Raw genomic sequence first — 22,068 nt, 5'->3', positions numbered from 1 at the left:
TGTGTGTGTGTGTGTGTGTGTGTGTGTGTGTGTTGTCCTGTTTCTACGAAATCAATGTCCTGCCATCGAACTCAACCCATGGGGGGGGGGGGTGATGAGGGGGCGGGGTGGGGGTCGGTAAAAAGTTCGTTAGCCGTGTGTTGTGTCTTTGTATACCCCCCTCCTGGGGAGAGGGGGCGACGAGCCCCCCGATCTCCCCCCCTCCCTTGACACACGTGTTAACACTAAGGGTATCCTACTTTTTTGAGTCTGCTAAGGCTACGAAACGTAGGGGGAGGTGATATCAGGCAGTGGCGAAGATGATAACGATAACATTATCAATAACAGTGATAATGTTGGTGCTGATGCTAATATGACCATAACAAGCCGGATATTTTCGTAAGGTCAGTGTCCCAGATGTCCTAGGAATTAATTAATAAATGAATAAATAAATAAACGAATGAATGAATAAATTAATAAACGAATAAACGCATAAATAGATAAACAAAAGAGAACATAAAAATTAATCAAATAAACATGGACGATAAATACATAAATAAGAAAATCTTCGGCAAGAATTGGTAGACTCCGACAAACTCCGACGGATTCCGACTGAATCCGACAGAATACGACAAACTTCGTCAGACTCCGAATGACTCCGACTGAATCTGACAGACTCCGACGGATTCCGACTTAATCCGGCAGAATACGACGAAATTCGTCAGACTCTGACAGATTCTGAATCCGACGGACTTCGTCAGACTCTGACTGAATCCGATAGACTCCGACTGACTCCGACGGATATTCCTATCGTAAGAACGAATGTCAGTGTGCAAGTGATTTTCCAGCATATTGCAATATGCTGGAAACACGTAGAGTGCGGGGTGATCTAATAGAGGTGTTCAAGTGGATCAAAGGCTTTAACAAGGGTGATGCAAACAAGGTCATTATATTAAAACAACAGGGCAGGACTCGCAGTAATGGATTTAAACTGGACAAATTTAGATTTAAGAAGGAAATAGGCAAGAATTGGTTTACTAATAGGGTGGTCAACGAATGGAATAGACTTAGTAACCATGTAGTAGTGAGCGCTGAAACTATCAGTTGTTTTAAGAAACGGTTAGACAACTTTGTGGATGGGGATGACAGGTGGTGATGGATATGGAACTGCCTAGTGTAGGCCTTACGGTCTCTTGCAGTCTCCTTCATTCTTATGTTCTTATAACCAGAATGCAACACAACATACAACACACAACTAGCAGAATGCAGCAACCAGTACACAATACAGAACATGAAACACGCTGCAGTATCCAGCATAAAACACTCTATGTAACATACATGTGCAACACAACATGCAACACATGTAGGACACAGCATGCAACACGTAACATATCATTAAAATGATAATAATAATAATAATAATAATAATAATAATGATAATAATTAATAATAATAATAATAATAATACATATACCAATGGCTATTTCCATCTTACATGGAAGGTAAAAATAAATAAATAAATAAATGAAAAAAAAAAAAAAATCCACTCCCACCCATTCCATCCCCACATACTCCAGTACCACTCACCCCCTCCCTCCCTCTTATCTTGGTTCCTCCTGGATGACGGGTTATCTCTGTATCTCGTCCACTGCCCTGGGTCGGAAGCAGTGTATCAAGACACAGCACAACAACAGTAAGGCCGCTTCATTTAATCGGCGACCCCCCCACTCTCCGTCCCCTTGTGCAGAAAATGAGAACACGGGGAGAAATCCCCATCGGGCTGGGTCAAAATATCAAACATACTCCTTCCCCTTTCCCCCACCTCCTTTCCATTGCTTATACACAACCGTTCTCTGTTCACCCTTATCTTCTGTCTTCTCCCTTCATTCCTCAACAGACATTGCCTCTTTCTCAATGCCCCTTTTACCCCATCTATCCATCTCATCCTTGCTCGCCCCCTCATGTTCACTCCTTCCACCTTTACCTTCTACACATCTTTCACTAATCTCTCTTCACTCTTTCCATGTGTCCAAACCATTCCAATACTCTTTCATCAACCCTATCTCCCAACTCCCTTTCCACCCCCGCTTTCCTTCTCACCTCCTCATTTCTCATTCTATCCAGAGAAGTGGTACAGGACAGTATCAAGAGTGGGGGGACAGCATAACAAATAAATAGATAAACAAGTAGATAAGTACATAAAACCCTCCAGCTCTTAATTCCCAAAGCTCTTTTCACTTCCTCTTTGCAGGCGGCGGTGGGGGAGGGAAAATCTCCGGAGGAGGCGGACGACCTCGAAGTTCGGGAACCAGAGAACCTCGACTCGTCCCCGGCGTCAGTTTCCAGGAGAACGGCGTGGCAACAGACGATTCCATGCTGGCCTGGCGGGGCCGCATGCCCGAACTGACAGCCTTTACCCTCTGTGTCAGGTAATGTTCTCGCCAGATCGATGTAGATCGGGGACTCTCAACCTGGGGACTACGGAAACCTCAGCATCCGTAGATCTCCTCGAAGCGAGTCACAGATCGGAAACAAATAGTAGTTCGTGGATGTCAGGCGGTTTTATTTCGTGTTCAGGTGCTCTTCAGGAGTTAAAAAAAAGAAGTACATAAGTAAAAGACTCAGTGACAAAGGTTGAGAACCACAGGGTCCTCACGAGATCGATGTATGAAGACATACTCGAAGTCGTGGCTGTTCTTTGGCCGTGGAATGACTTCCTTCAAGGTAGTGGAAGCTTTCGGATACCCAGGAGTCGCTAAGTAGCTGCAACCGAAACCGTCATCTATGTCCTGAAGTTGGGAATCGGATAGGAGTGCGGGATTTGAACCCGTGGCTAGGGGGATGCGAGAGCAGCACGCTTCCGATGATGCCACCGAGGCACGTCGTCATCGTAGTGGGGGATTTAAGATATTCTCCTCGTTAATCTCACTTTTTGTTACGGGTAGAGGGATTTACGAAATATCGGCAGGTTTGTTTCCATCGTAGTTGGATTAGAACGATTAGAAACTATATTTGTAAAATATATAGATATAAGAATATATATATAAAACATGAAATATGAAAATAAACACGTATATTGATCTACATCGAATATAAATGGCAAACCTGTCACATTTAACCTGTTGTACATACATACATATACCAAAGGCTTTTTCCCCCTTATAAGGGAGGTAGCCAAAAAACAAAGGCATAAAGACCAATCCCACCCATTCCATCCCCACATACTCCACTTCCATTCACTCCCCCTCCCTCTATCTTACTTTGGCTCCTCCTGGATGACGGGTCATCCCTGCATCTCTCCTACCGCCCTGGGTTAGAAACAGTGCAGCAAGACCCAGCACATCCATAGCAAGACTGCTTCATTAAATCGGAGTGGGATGGGTGGGTGTGCCCCTTGGCTGGCTACCCCCTTTATAAGGAGGAGGAAGCACTTGTTATATAGATAGATAGATGGATAGATAGGTAGATGGATAGATAGACATATCGATAGATGGATAGATCGATAGATAGATAAACATATATATATATATATATATATATATATATTATACAGATAGATGGATATATAGGTAGATAGATAGATGGATGGACAGATAGACCGATAGATAGATACATCGATAGATAGGTAGATATATCGATAGATAGATAGATCAATAGATAAATAGATAACTACATCGATAGATAGATAGATGGATAGATAAATAGATAACTATATTGATAGGTAGATGGGTAGATAAATCGACAGATATTTACATTGATAGATAGGTAGATGGACAGTAAGGTAGTTAAACAAATGCACCGACGACATATCACATGTTATTTTCCACCAACCTTCCCTGTTATACTTGGGGGCGACTGTACATCTATGAGGCGATTGTACACTTGTAACGTGATTGTACACACGTGACGTATGATGTGCCTACACACGTCATCATCCCGATTGATATCACCACATGTTTTCGCAGAACCTACATCATACAACATAGAGACGAGGATGTGATCATCTCGTACGCTGTGAAGGAGTACGCCAAAGAGTTTGTCGTGGGTATGGCCCCTTCATCTGTGCACGCGGACGCACCTTGCACGTAGTTCTGCACGTGCTTATGTGTCCTTGACGTCTTTATACACCCTCCCTCCCCCCTTAGGAAAAAAGTTCCCTAAGCCTAACTCATGTCACACTTAACCCTAGTGGAGGTCAGGACAAATAAACAAGCCTTGGAATCAGACGGCCACTGACCTCGGAGGCAGTGGGGCGTGACCTCACCGTCTCTCGCTCTCCGAGTCTACCCTTAATTTCTTGGGGGTATGACCTTCTCACTGACACTGTCTAGGGTCGAGGGGTACTCTCCCTTCTTGGTCTCCTTCGGGCACAGTCAATTCTAATTCTAATAGAGGGGGATCACGTGGGCATCGCCTCGTGAGCTCATATACGAAATCTTTTGGACCTCCGCAAGGTTGAGGTCTGGGCGGGTGCCACACACACACACACACACACACACACACACACACACACACACACACACACACACACACACACACACACACACACACACACACACACACACACACACACACACACACACACACACACACACACACACACACACACACACACACACACACACACACACACAGAAAGAGAGAGAGAGAGAGAGAACTACCATAACTACTGAGCCCCAGTGACCAACCGCTTCAGGGAAGGATATCGTTTCCCCAAACTGACCTCGACTGACCCTTTGGCCCTCATCTCAAGACAACAGCTGAAACGAAGTAGACCCCGACTTGGATGACTTGAGGTACCTGGTCAATAACTTCATCAGTTTCAGTGCGTCTTTAAAGCGAACGGAGGATTTGGCAGTTCGCGTGAGAAATCCCCCCAAAAGTGGATACCATCAAGTACGTTTGTAGTTGTGTGATTTAAGCTAAAAATTCATGTCCAATAATATCCCATTCCACGATACCTTATGAGAGTAATTATTCATATCCAGTCAACACTTTAGGGATTTTAAGTGACAACTCAGTTTCCTGATTGGAATCTAATCTCTACCCAAAGAAGAATGACTCCACTTTAAGCTTCTGTTCTCCCTTTGCAACCCTCATTAATTTTCTCCTTTCCCATTGGGCGGAAACCGCGGCGGTACCACAAAGTCAAGGAAAAAAAAAGCGGTTGTGTGTGAACCCACTGATTTAGAGTACATTGTAATTGAACCGCGGCGGTTGAAACCGCTAGTGTGAACAGGGCCTATGACTCCATCCCTTCGGCTGGACATTGTCCCCAAGGATAGAAGCGCTGGTTAATAGTGCTAAAACACAAATGCCCACAACGAACCCCATATACCCTTCAATTTCTGTGTTATCAATGCTGTGCCTATCGCGATACACAGTATCAAAACTTTTTGAAGACCTTGCGAGGCTATTGTCGACAAAAAAAAAATAAATGAATAGATAAAAGATAAATAGATAAACAAATAAAAATAAATAGATAAAATAAAATAAATAATAATAGTGATAATAATAATGATAATAATAATAATAATAATAATAATAATAATAATAGTAATAATAAAACAATCTCCTTAGTGCATGTTGCTTTGTTTATGTACGTCTTGTCTTATTTTTGTTCGTGACCTTGCTTGTGTGCATGTGACCTTATTTATGTGCATGTGACCTTGTTTCTGTGCGTCTTAGTTGCCACAATTCTTCCTCACGGTGACATGACATACCTCATAATTTTTATTTTGGTTAGCCCATGTAAGCATGTAAGGTGTTCTTAAAGTTGAATGAAATCGTAAGACAATAGTCATAATTTTTTTGAAGGGAACTATCATGTCGAGGCCAGCTCCTTGACTGTATATCTCAAAGACTCAAGCATAAGACCTAATACTGAGAAATATTATGAGAATGGAAGATATTTTGAATATGTCAGCACAGATGAAACATAGAATAAACACTTGATTCGATTCAAATCAATCAAATGGATTAAGTTTCTTTTGCCCAAATGATCTGACTAGATGCCCCTCCACTTGGGGATGTCAGGATGTCAAGGCGAAGGTGAGGGACGCCAGGAAGGTTGGAGTGGCGATGGGTTTGTTTGGGGCAGAGTGCGACAAAAGGAAATAAGAGTGTAGGGGTGTTTTCCATCAGGTGAAGATAATTGCTTGGTAGGAGACGAAACCAAGATAAAAATCGAGTAAGGTACTCAAAGAATAAAGTTACTTTTTGACCCATTTGAGTCCAGATACTTTCCCTCGGCCAGATGAAACTAGATACAAGTCAAGTAAATTATTCAAATAACTAGAACTACTTTGAGTGCGAGGCCTTTTCCTAGGGCGAATAAAACAGTGAAATAACATAAACATACAAGTCGTATAAGGTATTCAGCGGGTTAATTGGTTTTTATCTTCGGCAGTAGGGAAGTACGAGAGCGAAGAACTGGTCTTCGACTGTTGCAACGAGATGATCCACGATCAAGTTCCGACCAAGATGCCCCTGCTCGACTGGATGTCGATCTGCGTCTCGATCGACCTCTTCACACTCCAGATCGTGTGGGCGATCAACGGGAAGACGATCAAGAACAACCTTGGGGAACAGAGGACTAAGACTTTTGTTCCTCGAACAATCCCCGGGGGTCATCTGGTTCTGGGTCAGGAGCAGGGCATTTTCAACGGAAGCTACAACGCCTTCAGGAGCTTCAGTGGTTCCTTGGTCGATTTTAATTTCTTTGGGGAGGTAATAAGCGAGGAGGAATTGGTCGCCTTTACATTGTGCCAGGAGACGAACATCCCACAGAATCCTGTGGTTCACTTGGGCAACGTCGAAGCCGACTTCGTGGCCTCAGGGAATGCGAGGAAGATCTCCATGAACTCGTCGATTCTCTGCACGCATTTCGAGGACTACACCGTTATCTTCCCTGAGCAGAGAACCTTCGACTCGGCTGTCTCTGTGTGCAGAGCTGCCGGGGGAGTTCTCGAAGTCCCGAAGACCGAAGAGGAGAACTGGCTATTGTACCAATACGCCAGCGTCTTCTCGAGTGCATGTGTAGATATCTACAGCGAGGCTTTATGGCTGGGTCTTCGGGGAGATCACATGTCCGGGACATGGAACCACTATTTGTCTGGCACCGAACTGTCGTACCAGAACTTTCACCAGAGCAAGGGAGAAGCCACGAAGGAGAAGAATTGTGTTACTATGTACATGAATCCCAGTGACTCGCAAAACATGCTGGGTGTCTGGGCCAGGCAGATGTGCTCGTCTTACCGCTGCGCTTCCTGTCATTTTCGGATCTTGGCTCCCATCCGACTGCGGGGCTTGTGTCGAGGGACGCTCTTCGACAGGGAGTACTTCCTGATGCAGGACTCGGGAGGGAAGCCCTATTTCATAGGAGCCCAGTACAGTAGGATCCTCTGGGTCCCTTCTGAACGAGAAGATACCAATAGCTTTGGCTCCTGGAGACTCATGAGGTTGGACAAGAACAAGACCTACGCCGAGTACCCCCTGAAGAACTCGGGCGATTACCCTCTCGGAAAGAAGCTCTGGAACCTGAAGGGCGACAACTGCAAGAACGGGAAGACGGTTTTGGTGCTCACAGCTTGCGGACAGCACGAGTACACGTGTTATGATGGCCAGTGCATCGACCTGTTCCGTCGCTGCGATCTGAACAAGAACTGCCTCGACGGTTCGGACGAGAAGGGGTGTGAGGTGGCCGTCTTTCCCGAAGAGTACTCGAACAAAATCTCTCCTCATGGAGGCGAGGACAACGAAGCTCTTGAGGTCAAGTTCTTCTTCGACATCCAGTCCGTCCGGTCCTTCGTGATCTACGACTTCGAGTACACCATCGAAGCGGCAGTTCGACTTGAATGGTTCGATTCGCGACTCGAACTGCGTTATCTCAAAGACGAACAGAGCATGAACAGCCTCAAAGACGCAAAGGTCAGACTCCTATTCTGTTGAGATGTCCAAACGCGAGTAAATTTTGTTGACCCACGCCACAGTTGCCACTACTCTTTTTTCCGAGTATGTGACATATTGTCCTATGTATTCAGCTTACAGTTTGGTCATTTTCTAGTAAAAAAAAAATGTCAAACAAAGAATTTTAATATTGTATAATTTATTCCTGATCAGTTTCGCTTTACAGTAGCTTCTTCAGAGGAATGAAGAAGCTATTGTAAAGCGAAACCGATCAGGAATAAACTCAATGATCGGATCAGGACCCGTGTCTCCCCCATCACCTTTCTCATAATTGTCCCAATGTCTCAACATATATATATATATATATATATATATATATATATATATATGTATTTATATATGATCTCAGTGTGTGGAGAGTGTGTGTGGGGAGGGGGAGGAGACTAAAAATCTCTTCTATCGTTCTTTCCCTCTTCCCTGGTGCCGCCGCCGGTACTCGCCGGACACTAGGTAAAGCCCTGGATGCCAAAGTACCGAATTACCGGAGCCGAGAAGACATCAGCTGACCTGAAGGAACGCTCGGTCCGGATCTACGCCCGGCGTGAGGCGCTTCCGCTTCCGGATGATGACACGAACTACTCTGAAGGTGAGGTCGCGAGAGAACGAACACCTGGGGGGGGGGGGGGGTGCGTGTGGGACCGGACCTGGGAGAAATGTAGTTGTAGTAGTTATGTTAATAATGATAATGATATTTGTTTATTACATCACTTGTTATATTCTGTCATCTCTTAATCTCTTTAACTTTATTCGTATTATCAAATACTTTATTTTATTTATCTTATTATTCATTCACTTATTTATTGATTAATCTACTTATTTTATTTATTCAATTTTTCATTGTTATTCAATTTAAACGCTTTCAGATATAGTCTTCCGAGGATCCGAAAACCCAATTGTACTGACAACGAAGATGACGGCCACCATCGCTTGTCACTTCGACCTCAGCATCTTCCCCTTCGATGTACAAAAGTGCTACTTCGTAAGTGTAATGTCGTCTCCCTCGAGAGAAGAAAGGAAGGAGGAGGAGGAGGAGGAGGAGGAGGAGGAGCCTGAAGGGCTATCACACTGGGCTATTTTTCCCCCAACCTCCGATTCATCGGCGGTATACCGCCCACCTCCATCACTTTTCCCGCCGTAAAATCTCTATGGCAAATCTATTTTGTTTTCTCAACAAAGGATTACAAAGGCGGAGCATGCCGACAAAAAAAAACAGTTTACATAGAATGTCATTTAATATGCTGGAGGAAAATCATTTACCTCCAGCATACCGGATTCCTTCCTGAAAGCTGCTCCAACAGTTGAAGGAAAAAAGCTCAATGTGATAACGAATTTAGGTCCTCCCCTGTGTCACATCTGATATAGATACTGACTCCTTCCTTTTGGAGGAACCAAACTCTGTCCCAGTGATGTTTCTTGTATATTTTGTGAGACCCAGTGTCGCCAGATGATTTTATTCGTCTTGAGGCGGAACTTTCGTGAGTTGAATAGAGTCGCCTAATCCTAACCATAATGAAATATGTAGAGGGAGTCACCGAGGGGCGTGGGCGGGGTGTGTCTGTGTGTGTACCGTATTGAGGGAGTTGATTATTTTGTTATGGCTTAGGAGAGAGAATGAAATCTGGCGTTAGAATATATATATATATATATATATAATATATATATATATATAAATATATATACAAGTCACTGTCACTTGTTACGTGTTAGCGGGGTTCGAGTCCTTAGGTTGACCACGTATCAATTTCTACATGTATGCCTCCTCAAGTTCCTTGAAGTTGATAGCTTAAAAATTAAAGTGAATTGTGGTTGATGTATATATATATACATATATATATATATATATATGTATATATATATATATATATATATATATATATATGTATATATATATATATATATATATATATATATATATATATATATATATATACATATTGAAACGTCTTAGATTAATGAGACGCAGTGCAGGATTAACAACTATTACAATATATACATATATATGTGTATATATATATACATATATATATACATATATATATATACATATATATATACATATATATACATATATATTATATATATATATATGCATATATGTATATATATATATATGTATATATATACATATATGCAAAGTAGACCACTTGGAAAAAGAAACTAACGAAGCAGAGCGCTTTCGTATATTACATCTTCAGTGCAACAAGTACATAGTGATAGGAATACATAGACAATATATACATGATACAAAGGAACAAGGACAGTTTGAATAAGCGTAGCGACCAATTACCCCCTGGAGAGCGAAAGGTCATTGTCAATTATCTTACGATGGTGGGGCGACATCAGGTCACAGTCGCCAAGGGTCACTGTTTCTACTAATGATATAGGGCGACATTAGGTCAATTCGTTGGGTTACATTTTACCTGATATTATCTTACTAATTTCTTGACAAATGGAATTATCAAGTTTGTACAAGCCTTTATGTAGGTTGGTATTTTGATTACTGGTGGTATGAATCAAACTGCACTATATTAAATTTCTTGCTATTATTTTGTTTGTATAATAATTGATTCATACCACTGTGGGAGGTATTGCAGATATATGTGATAGGAAGAGGACAGTTAAGAGCAGTCAAGAGTTTTGACGAGAGTAGTAGAGCCTATGTTGGAATCAATCAGGAGTGGGGAGAGTGAGTGGTTTGAGGTAAAAGTGGGACTTCGCCAGGGATATGTTATGTCGCCTTGGCTGTTGAATTTATACATGGATGGGGTGGTGCGAGAGGTGAATGTAAAGGTGATGGGTCGGAGATTGGAGATGGTTAAAGGAAATGGAGAAAAGTGGGAGATAAGCCAGTTGTTGTTTGCTGGCGACGCTGCGCTTTGGCGGGATCAGAGGAGGGATTGAGAAAGTTGGTGACAGAGTTTGGGAAGGTGTGCAAAAGAAGAAAGTTAAAGATGGGCGTGGGTAAAAGTAAGGTGGTGAGATGTACAGGGGGAGAAGGTGGCGGCAGACTGGAGGAGGTGGACAGTTTTAGATACTTGGATGCGAATATGGCATGAAAGGGAGAAGTGGAGGTGGAGGTAGAATATAGATTGAGAGAAACAAGTAAATTCCTTGAGGGATTAAAAAGTGTAATGAGAGGTAGACATTTGGTAGTGGATGCTGAGAGGAGGTTGTATGAAGGAGTGATTTTGCCAATAGTGCTGTGTGTATGGGGGGGGGACCATGAGGCACAAGAGAGGAAGAGGAAGAGTTTAATGTGTTTGAGATGAAGTGCCTGAGAAGTATAAATGGATTGCTAGGCTGGATAGAGTGAGAAACGAGGTGAGGAGGAGAGTGGGGATGGAAAGGGAGTTGGGGGACCAGGTTGATGAAAGAGTATTGGGATGGTTTGGACACATGGAAAGAATGAATGAGGAAAGATTAGTAAAAGAGGTGTGGAAGGCAGAGGTGGAAGGAGTGAACATGGGGGGGGGCGACTTGGGATGAGATGGATGATCCATGATGGGGTAAAAGGGGCATGGGGAAAGAGGGGAATGTCTGTTGAGGAGGTATGGGAGAGGGCGGAAGATAGGGGTTGAGTGGAGAATAGTTGTGTATGGATGATGCTGTGATGCATGAAATGGAGTGGATGGGGGATGGGGAGGGTGAGGGAGTATGCGTGAAAAATAAATTGACGCAGCCCAAAGGAATTTCTTCCCGTCTTCTCTTTTTCTGCATGAGGGGACAGAGAGGGAAGGTCGCCGATTAAATGAAGCGGCCTTGCTGCGGATGTGCTGTGTCTTGCTACACTGCTTCTGACCCAGGGCGATGAGAGAGATGCAACGATGACCCGTCATCCAGGAGGAGCCAAGATAACGGGGAGGGAGGGGTGGTGAATGGGAGTGGAGTATGTGGGGATGGAATGGGTGGGGGTGGATTTTATGTTTTTTTTTATACCTCCCTTGTAGAGGGGAAAAAGCCTTTGGTATATGTACGTAATTGTAGTATATTCCGCATGTGTTTAACTGTTACCGTGGCTATAATTATGATATAGTTTTTTTTTTTTTTTTTTTTTTTTTTTTTTATGGGCCATCCTCCCTCACCCACTTCTCCTCCTGACCAGAAAGTCATCCTTAGCAAGGACAACGTCAATCACGTCATCCTGAAGGAGGTCGACCAAGGGATCGTCTTCACGGGAGACAAACGACTGATGGAGTACTCAGTGGAAGGAGTGACCATCACCAACATAACGCAGGTTAGGGCGATCTCTGGTGAGGAAGCACAAATAGATAAATAGATAAATGAATAGATAGATGGATGAATAGGAAATAGATTAATAAGTAAACGAATAAACATAATTCCCGTTAGGGTCCTCTTGACTAACGCCATCCGTATATGGTCACATTTATTTATTTATTGACATTTATTTGTTTATTGACATTGATTAATTAATTTATTGATCAATTTATCAATTTATCAATTCATTAATCCATCAATTCATCAATTAATTAATAAATGAATTTATTTATTTATTCATTTGGATGTTAATTTATTTTCATTTTCTCCCAGGACAACTACCATGGCATGAAGATCGTCATCATGTTCGCCAACATGGCCATGTACCACGTGACCAACACGTTTCTCCCGTCCCTTCTCCTGACCACCCTGGGCTATCTGCCCTTCCACTTCCCAATGGACGACTTTCAGGATAGGATCATGGTGTCCATGACCTCGATGCTTGTCCTCACCTCCTTCTCCTCTCAGGTCGGTTCGGAAAAAAAAAATAGTAGTAGCAGCAGCAGCAGCAGTAGTAGCAGCAGCAGCAGCAGCAGTAGTAGCAGTAGTAGAAGTAGTAGTAGAAGTAGTAGTAATAGTAGCAGTAGTAATAGTTATAGTAGCAGTAGTAATAGTTATAGTAGCAGTAGTAATAGTTATAGTAGCAGTAGTAATAGTTATAGTAGCAGTAGTAATAGTTATAGTAGCAGTAATAGCAGCAGCAGTATTAGTAGTAATAGTAGTATTAGTAGCAATAGTAGCAGCAGCAGTATTAGTAGTAGCAGCAGCAGTAGTAGTAGCAATAGTAGCAGCAGCAGTAGTAGTAGCAATAGTAGCAGCAGCAGTAGTAGTAGCAATAGTAGCAGCAGCAGTAGTAGCAGCAGTAGTAGTAGCAATAGCAGCAGCAGCAGTAGTAGTAGCAATAGTGATAATAGTAGCAGCAGTAGTAGCAGCAGCAGCAATAGTAGCAGCTGCAGTAGTAGTAGTAGTAGTAGCGGTAGTAGTCGTAGTAGTCGTAGTAGTAGTAGTAGTAGTAGCAATAGTAGCGGTAGTAGTAGTAGCAATAGTAGCGGTAGTAGTAGTAGCAATAGTAGCGGTAGTAATAGTAGACATAGTAGTAGCAGCAGTAGTAGTGTTAGTAGAAATAATAGTAGCAGCAGTAGAAGTAGTAGGAGTAGTAGCAGTAGCAATAGTAGCAGCAGCAGTAGCAGCAGCAATAGTAGCAGCAGCAATAGTAGCAGCAGCAATAGTAGCAGCAGCAATAGTAGCAGCAGCAATAGTAGCAGCAGCAATAGTAGCAGCAGCAATAGTAGCAGCAGCAATAGTAGCAGCAGCAATAGTAGCAGCAGTAGTAGCAATAGTAGTAATAATAGCAATGGTAATGGTAATTAATAGCAATGGTAATTAATAATGGGAATTAATAGTAATGGTAATTAATGGTAGTAGTGGTAATGGTAATAGTAATAATGATAATGGTAATAGTAATGGGAGTAGTGGTAGTGGTATTAGTGGTAGTGGTATTAGTAGTAGTGGTAGTAGTAGTAGTAGTAGTAGTAGTAGTAGTAGTAGTAGTAGTGGTAGTGGTAATAGTAGTAGTGGTAATAGTAGTAGTGGTAGTGGTAATAGTAGTAGTGGTAGTGGTAATAGTGGTAGTGGTAATAGTAGTAGTGGTAGTGGTAATAGTGGTAGTGGTAATAGTAGTAGTGGTAGTGGTAATAGTGGTAGTGGTAATGAAATTAATTGATAATAAAAATAAGGTTGTTCCAAGTTCATTATCTGTCTATATACCATAGGCTTTTTCCCCAAGAGAGATAGCCAAGTCAAAAGGCACGTACCTACTCCCACCCATTCCACTCCCATCCACCACCCTCTTCCACTTCTCATCTCGGCTCCTCCTGGATGACGGGTCATCCCTGCATCCCGCCCACTGCCCTGGGTCATAAACAATGCAGCAAGACACAGTAGATCCACAGCAAGGCCACTTCTTAATCGGCGACCTCCTCCCCTCTCCGTCCCCTCATGTAGAAAAAGAGCAATTTCGTACAATAAGCGACTACGCCTGTCCACATCCATATGTGTCACAGTGTCTTCAAAGATCAGTCACCAGGATCTTTCTAGAAATAATGTAGTTTCTTGTTGAACTTATAGATTCGTAAGAGCTTAAATAATGTGAGGTTTCTCTCAGTCCTATCGTTGACGGGTATCAATTAGTCCCACTCCCTCCTCCTGCCATGCAAATGAATCAGTGGGGATAAACCAACCTCGGCTGTCAGGCCCTACTGTGGAGGTATGTCTTACTGCAAGACTTCTGACCCGAACAGTAGGGCTGGAGCCGGGGATGGCCCCCCTCATCCACGAGGAGCTAAAATGAGGAAGAAACCCTGGGTGGTGGATAGATAAGGGATGGATGAATGGTGAATGAATGACTATTTCCTCCATCCATTCACACAGAAAGTAACAGAAACGGTCTTACACTCACATAGCATGACCCACAAATCGGGCCATATACGAACTCTAAGGTCTCATCTGGGAGGGTAACAGCCGCCGATCACGTGTACAAGACGTGGTCCAAGACCCTGGTGAATCACATTAATACAACACAGACAACAGGCCAAAGCTTATTCCTGGAGAGGTCTATGGGAGGGCACGAGGATCGTCGCCGGCTACTTTGGGGCTATGGATTTCCAGTCAGGGAAACTGGAACCTGCGATTAGGGTTATTGTCCATGCAGTTACCTTATGATCGTTTGTCATGCGCGTTGTGCATGGTTTCTTCGTTTATTGCGTCTGGAGTCGTGAGCTTTTGTTTACAGTTGTTTTGTGGCTGTTTGCCCCTCCGCAGAGGGGCCGAGGACCTTGTTTACTTGTGGACTAAAGATTTGGACGGTCTTGGGAATAATTGGTGTTTCTTCCACCAGGTGGCCACAACGATACCCCGGACGGCGTACCTCAAGGTGATGGACGTGTGGCTCAATTTCTGTACCATCACTGTCTTCCTCATCGTCGTTGCGCTCACTGTCGTCAACTTCGTTAAGGTGTGTGGGCGTTTCGTAAAAATTTCGGTTCGTGAAGACATGACCTTCACACGAGCGGAAAAAAATGTTGATTTTTGTCCGTCGGTACGATCACTTTTCTATCGAAGATTCACCTTGTGTGATGCCGTTGTCAGAATGCAGTAGACTCGAAAATTGACGGACAAATGTTGATGTCTCTTCTGCCTTTATGAATGGGATTACAGATCATAATTTCCAAACAGAACTAACAACACTTTTTACACGGAGGAAGAAATTTGCTTAAATCTAATAATTCCTACACTAAGTTCAAATTACACTTCTTCCACATCCTAACCATTTCTCTGTAAAAACGATTACTGGAGGTGCCATTGACCAGTCTTGGATATCAATGCTAGAACATTATAATTTTGTTTAGACTGCATTCACAACCTCGGCCATTCTAATACTACTGTAACAGCACTTACATCTCTCATCATACGGAATTGAAAGAGTTCACATGATGTATGAAATAATATGAAGGTGTTAAAGTCCATGGAAGGGTAGAAGTACAAATATCAGTTGGTTTTGGCATGTTATGAGAAGGGTTACAAAAAAAGAAAAAAAAAATGTAGTTATCCAGGATAGATTCATGAATATATGCTACCAGTAGTGGAAGTAAGGGTAGACTAAAGAAAAGATGGATGAATGGATGGATGGATGGAGGGATGGATGGAGGTAAATGGAACTATAAAGATATGTGGTCAGGCTGTCAAACATGTGGTAATGTACGTGGGAGGGAAGGTGAGGGGAGAGAATCTTTCTCCCATACCCATCCTTCCCGCATCGTCACCTCATTCCTTATTCTTCCTTGATGTCCTCCTCACAGGAGAAGGATGGCGTGATCACGCGTGTTCGCCCATTCTCAATTCCGTCCAAGTCGCCTCCGCCGCCGCCTCCTTCCCTCACCAAGACCTCCGGAAGGGATCAGAGCAGAGCAGACCGCCTCAATCGCTTCTTCTATCTCTACTTCCCAACCTCGTCTCTCCTCTTCATCGCCCTCTTCGTCATCTCCTCGCTCGCTCTCCGGTCCAACGCCATGTCCTTCGACACTTTGCATTAGTCGGCAGGGATACACAGGGCAGCCGGGAGGTGCCCAACACAGCGGCGGCGCCAGGAATTTTTAGTTGGGGAGGCTAAGGGGGGGGGGGGCTGAGCAAATTTTTGGGGGGGCCAATAGTAATATGATAATACACATATATCCTCTTTTCAGAAGGGGAGGGAGTTAATGGTAGGGCTAGCACTGATGGCTGACAAATCTTTAGCCTTGGCAATTAAAAATTCCACTTAATAAAATTATTTCAATGAGTTTTAAATTTTCAATTTGCTCATTTCAGTTGGGGGGGCTAATGGGGGGGGGGCTGGCCCCTTTTTTTGGAGGGGCTAAAGCCCCCCCCAAGCCCCCCCTGGCGCCGCCACTGGCCCAACATCCGTTCCTGTGTAAGTGTGGAGGAGCAAACCCGCCGGCTTAGATCTAGAGACTCCGCCCAGGCTGGTGTCTTACGGTGGTCCGGAATGATATTCATTAACTGACATTTCGCCTGAATGAATTATGTCAAGTATACCACCCTATTGCAGGGTTAGGGAGTCGACTTTGGCCAGTACTTGCCAACAATATAGGATAGAAACGCAGGTAAACTGCAGCCAATAACATCAACAGCAACAACGTCCTTATTGTCATTATGTCACGTGATCTGTGTCAGGGCTCAAAGTGATGTCAGTGTTATCACTTTTTGTATTTCTTGCCTACCACTACCAACTACCAATAACCACTACCTGGCAAAGCCGACATATGTACGTTAGGCAACGCGTATGGAAAACCGTTCCTACGGTTGACCATATCGTGTTTTTTTTTTAAGAATTTTAAACTATTCAGAAAAAGAAAAAGAAAATAAGGTGGAAAAAACAAAATGATAAAATGAAAGTAGAAAATAAGAAAAAAATGAAATAGAATAAAATGTAATAAAATGTAACTGATAAATGAATAAAAAATGAATGAATGAATGAATACGTATATGTATGTGTAAAATACTAACAATGGACACTAGAGAAAGCAAGCGGAGAATTTTGAGATTGTTGATGCTCTTTTGTTTCCTAATGGTTTAAACCTTTAATACATAAAATCCAGTTAGTACTCTTAATTCACACGGGCAAACAGTTTGTCGAACCCGGTTTGTCAAACAAGTGTTTGAAGTGATGTTCGTCCGTGTGAATGGGGTATTTGGTTGTCGAACACGTTTGTCAAACGTATTTCATCACCAAATATCCCATTCACACGGACGAACATCACTTCAAACACTTGTGGAGGAGCTGCGGCCGAAGCGGTCACCTGTGCCCTATTATGCCCTCTGGGGGCTGGTAACATAAAATCACTGTTGGGAATCAGAAGTGCAGGATTCGAACCCATAACTAAGGGAATGCGAGAGCAGCTCGCTTTCGATAATCCTACCAGCTTAGTATTTAGGGCAATTTAGACGGCCAAACGGTTTGACAAACCCGGTTTGTCAAACAAGTGTGTGAAGTGATGTTTGTGTGAATGGGCTATTTGGTTGTCAAACACGTTCGACAAACGTGTTTGACGACCAAATACCCCATTCACACGGTCAGGCATCACTTCAAACACTTGTCTGACAAACCGGGTTTGTCAAACCGTTTGACCGTCTAAATGGCCCTCTAATGAGAGACGAAAGGACACAAACTCTCGCTTTAATTAAGGTGACGGCACACTAAACTAGCATGCTACTTGTTTTCGCTACTTCGTTTAAGTTGAAACGACTTCGGTTACCATATTCTAGATTTTCGTAAGAATACCTCACATTGTATTCGTATTTTAGGTTTAACTTTTCTTTGTTCGTCGTTCAGCTTCTCGCTGTAATATGATGCAAGAATAATTTGACATTTGGAAATTTAAGAATCAAAAGATCGTAATCGAATTAGTTTCTCCTCAAACGAAATAGCAAAAGCAAGTAGCATGCTAGCGAGAAATACCCAGTGTGCCGTCACCATTACCTGACAATCTGTCAATTCTCACGTCTATTTGATCTTTTCAAAGGATTACAAAGGCGGAGCATGCCGACAGGAGACCTTTTGGTCCATCTCTAGGTCGGATCCTTTACGGTGTGTCGGCTTATAGCATTGAAGACTATCTATTATGTTCTGTAGGGTAATGAAATCCACGAATACAAAGCTTGTCTATTAAAACCAGTTTCAACTTGGCCACAAAACGAGTCACCGACTATAGACTACCGGCCTCAGTCAGCACATGCTGATCTAAGCATTTTCAATACGGATTTGTTACCCTTGGGCAGCATATTTACTGTTTTACACAAAATCGTGCATAAATGTTGGCATTCTTGTACATTATATGGGAGTGTTCCCTATATCAATATGTCGCCTATTAACCCATTAAACTCCGATGACAAGATGTCTTGTCATTTGGTCAAATAAAACAAAAAATCATAAAACACCAAAATGTTTGATCAAACACCAGAAAAATATGACGTCAGTCCTCGCTTCGCTGCGAGCGAAGCGAGGATTGACGTCATATTGTTCTGGTGTTTGATCAAACATTTTGGTGTTTTATGATTTTTTGTTTTATTTGACCAAATGACAAGACATCTTGTCATCGGAGTTGAATGGGTTAAGTGAGAGCGCATGCAGGCTCCAGTAGGTGTAATTAGATCTCTGGTGATATCTGGCATCGCGACATCGATATCTGGCGACATAACGTCACCGATATCAGTTGAACGCAGCAAGCATATAGTGGGTACATAGGGATACCAAATGTTGGTTTCGCAGTCGCTTAGTTGAGGGTTCGAGTCCTGCACTTCACCGATTTCCAGCAGTGACTATTTATTTTCTGCCCCCCCCCCTCCCATCAGTCCCTAAATCGCATAACAGGACAGAGGTGGCGGCTTCGGCCGCAGGTACACAGCACCATTTTATCCTACTTCTTGTTCAAATATTACAAACGCAAGAATAGAATTCTTTACCCAATTTCCTTACCCAATTTTGGAAGCACAGCACTAAACCCAATCTAATTACATTTAACCTTTGATATGTCAACTTCAGACAACTATATCAAGTTAATTTTTTTCAGCACTGAAAATTTTCGTCTGGACCCGGGGATTTTGTAGCTTTAGGTCCCTCTCTTTTTGACTATATCTTTCTTGTTAATGCTGATGCTACATAATCTATTTCTCTCTTCTTCGGTGAAGATCGGATTGTAGTCATGTAGTCATGTAGTCATCCTCTATATTGTAAACCCCGAGAGAAAATATTCATTAAACGCCTTCCTCTTTTTTCCTCGTTAGATTGAATTAGGTCATTTTTTTTTCCTTTTTCTCAGTTCTGTAGACATGAAAGAAATCCTTGAGGTTAGATCCCACATGTCTGTAACTTTAATTTCGTAGTTACGTTTCGTTCTGCGCATTTTATTATACCTAGCCATATTATTATACCCAGTTCATTATACCTAGCTATTTCATTATACCTAGTTCATGTAATCCTCTTTTTATTCCGATCTCATTTTTCAACCTATTCGGCATCCATTCGGGTGTACTCGGTTCAGATCTGACTTTTCTGTAGGGTGTAAATTTCCGTTGGCTATTCGAAATCCTAGCAGTTATGGTATTGTGCATTTCTTCGTCGATCACGAGGAAGTTTTTTATATGATGATTCCCCTAAATACATTACTTAATAAAACACTCACATTCATTAACCAACATCTTTTTGAGGAAAAAAGATGCAACATGGAGTCTTCTCATCAACTGTGAGAATAATATCAGGGAGCGCGTCGCCTCACTCGCACATCGGCGACGATGCACCAGGTAATGCTGGATTACGTGGGATTAACAGACGATCTGTACCTCACGTGACACTTTGGCTGAATAGAATCGTCTGGCGGCAGCTAGACGAATGAAATCCAGAACACCTTATCCAAGAAAATGCTGGGTGCAGACCAGCACAACAACGAAAGGTTGATGGATGTCCTAGCAGGCAGACAGCACAAAGCACCACCTCGAAGCAGTGAATACATCTTCCTCCTCCCACGATGACATCATCCCCAATAGCGCTTAGCCATCTTGTGCATGAGATTTCCAACCCAAATCCAGGACGTATAACTAAAACATACTTTCAATGTAGGCGACTTAGCAATCCTGGACAACACGTATGCACAACTACAACTAATGATATACAAAACACCATCACAAAACTGGAAACATGGCTGGCGCTTGATTTGTTTCTACCCACTTCCATATCAAATCTATTTCCTGACAGTCTAAGACCATTATTTCTTGTCCGATTCTCATTCGGTGAGAAGATTTTGTCACTTTTGATGTCAATTCACTTTAGAATCTTAAAGACCTGTCTCAAGTCACCTCTGAATCTATGCTTTTTTTTTTTAGGGAAAACGGATTCATATGTTTTAGTCGATTTTCGTATGATTTATTTTTGATATTTGGAATCAGTTTTGTGGCTCGCCGTTGTACTTTTCCAATCTGTCAATGTCTTTAATGAGATTCGGTGACCATGCGGAAACAGCATATTCCAAATGTGGACGAACTAACGATTTATATAGCTTGTTATTAAGAGATGGACTTTTGAAGTCAAAAGATCGCGCAATCAGTCCTAGAATCGTGTTTGCTTTCTCAGAGGCTGAATTGCACTGCTTAGATGATTTGAGATCATTACTGATAATTACGTCGAGATCCTTTTCACTATCCACTTTTGTTAATAAATTTCCAAATAACTTGTAATCGTACTGTTATTTTTACCTATGTGCATAACCTTGCATTTACTTGTGTTAAATTTCATTAGCCACTTTTCAGACCATTGCTGTAGTTTATCTAAATCTTCTTGAATATCTAATTGAAATGATAATTTGTCATTCCGCTCAGTTTTGTGTTATCAGCAAATTTGGAGACAATAGATTTCAATTCGTGGTCTATATCATTTATACATAGTATACTTTGAATAGAATTGGCCCAAGAACGGAACCCTGAGGAACCCCACTTGTAGCATTTTTCCATCTAGATTTTTTGCCATTTAAAACAACTGTTTTCGATCGTTCAACCAATTACTAGTCCAACTTAATAGTCTACCACTTATACCGTGTGAAGCTAATCTAGTAAGCAGTCTTTCGTGTGGGACGGTATCAAAAGCTTTTGCAAAATCTAGATATATTAAATCCATATTGTTTCTTTTGTCATAACTCGAGATGACCGTGTTGTAGAATTCGAGTAAGTTAGTCACCAAGGGAGAGCATACTGACAGACCTTTTGGTCCTTAACTTGTCAACATCCTCCTAAAATTCATCAGAGAGAAGAATAAGAAGAGGAAGAGGAGGAAAACTAAGAATACGACGAATGAGACTCACGAGATTCTCACGACATTCACACTATACAAAACCGACAATTTTCATGACGTACAATATCAGTCCCGTCTTCAACCCTCCGCTCCTTATAGGAGTCCTGGATACACATGTTATATCTTAGGGACTTTATTGACATTTCTAAGGACCAAGTCGGTCAGTATTCTTTCATGAATGGGGACTATTCTCCTTAAAAAAAAAGTGCTGATCTTTGTTACACTTCTGTTTTACATTCCGTGTGCCCTCCGTACATCTTTGCTTCACCACCTCCGTGACTCGACTTTTTCGGTGCGGTATTGTCCTCAAGGATAGAAGCGCTGGTTATGAAACACACACACACACACACACACACACACACACACACACACACACACACTTCCCCTACCTTCGGGATGTTAGTTTAAACCATAATGATCATGTTCTTATTATATTTATTGAACATATT

General features: G+C 42.4%; 1 protein-coding gene across 1 annotated transcript; it reads left to right on the top strand.

Annotated features, from left to right (window-relative positions):
• Positions 1 to 1,242: 1,242 nt before the first annotated feature.
• On the top strand, positions 1,243 to 16,345 carry LOC143028722 (uncharacterized). The gene is made up of 10 exons (XM_076191092.1): positions 1,243 to 1,342; positions 2,231 to 2,408; positions 3,945 to 4,024; positions 6,389 to 7,908; positions 8,398 to 8,533; positions 8,811 to 8,926; positions 12,050 to 12,181; positions 12,496 to 12,690; positions 15,119 to 15,235; positions 16,080 to 16,345. The coding sequence occupies exons 1-10, from the start codon at positions 1,243 to 1,245 to the stop codon at positions 16,311 to 16,313; spliced, it is 2,808 nt and encodes a 935-aa protein (XP_076047207.1). The 3' UTR covers positions 16,314 to 16,345.
• The last annotated feature ends 5,723 nt before the right edge of the window (positions 16,346 to 22,068 follow it).

The sequence above is a fragment of the Oratosquilla oratoria genome, chromosome 10 (genome assembly GCF_046742065.1).
Source record: "Oratosquilla oratoria isolate Oo_2021 chromosome 10, ASM4674206v1, whole genome shotgun sequence".
NCBI lineage: Eukaryota > Metazoa > Arthropoda > Malacostraca > Stomatopoda > Squillidae > Oratosquilla > Oratosquilla oratoria.
This window is presented reverse-complemented; position numbering and strand designations above follow the sequence as displayed.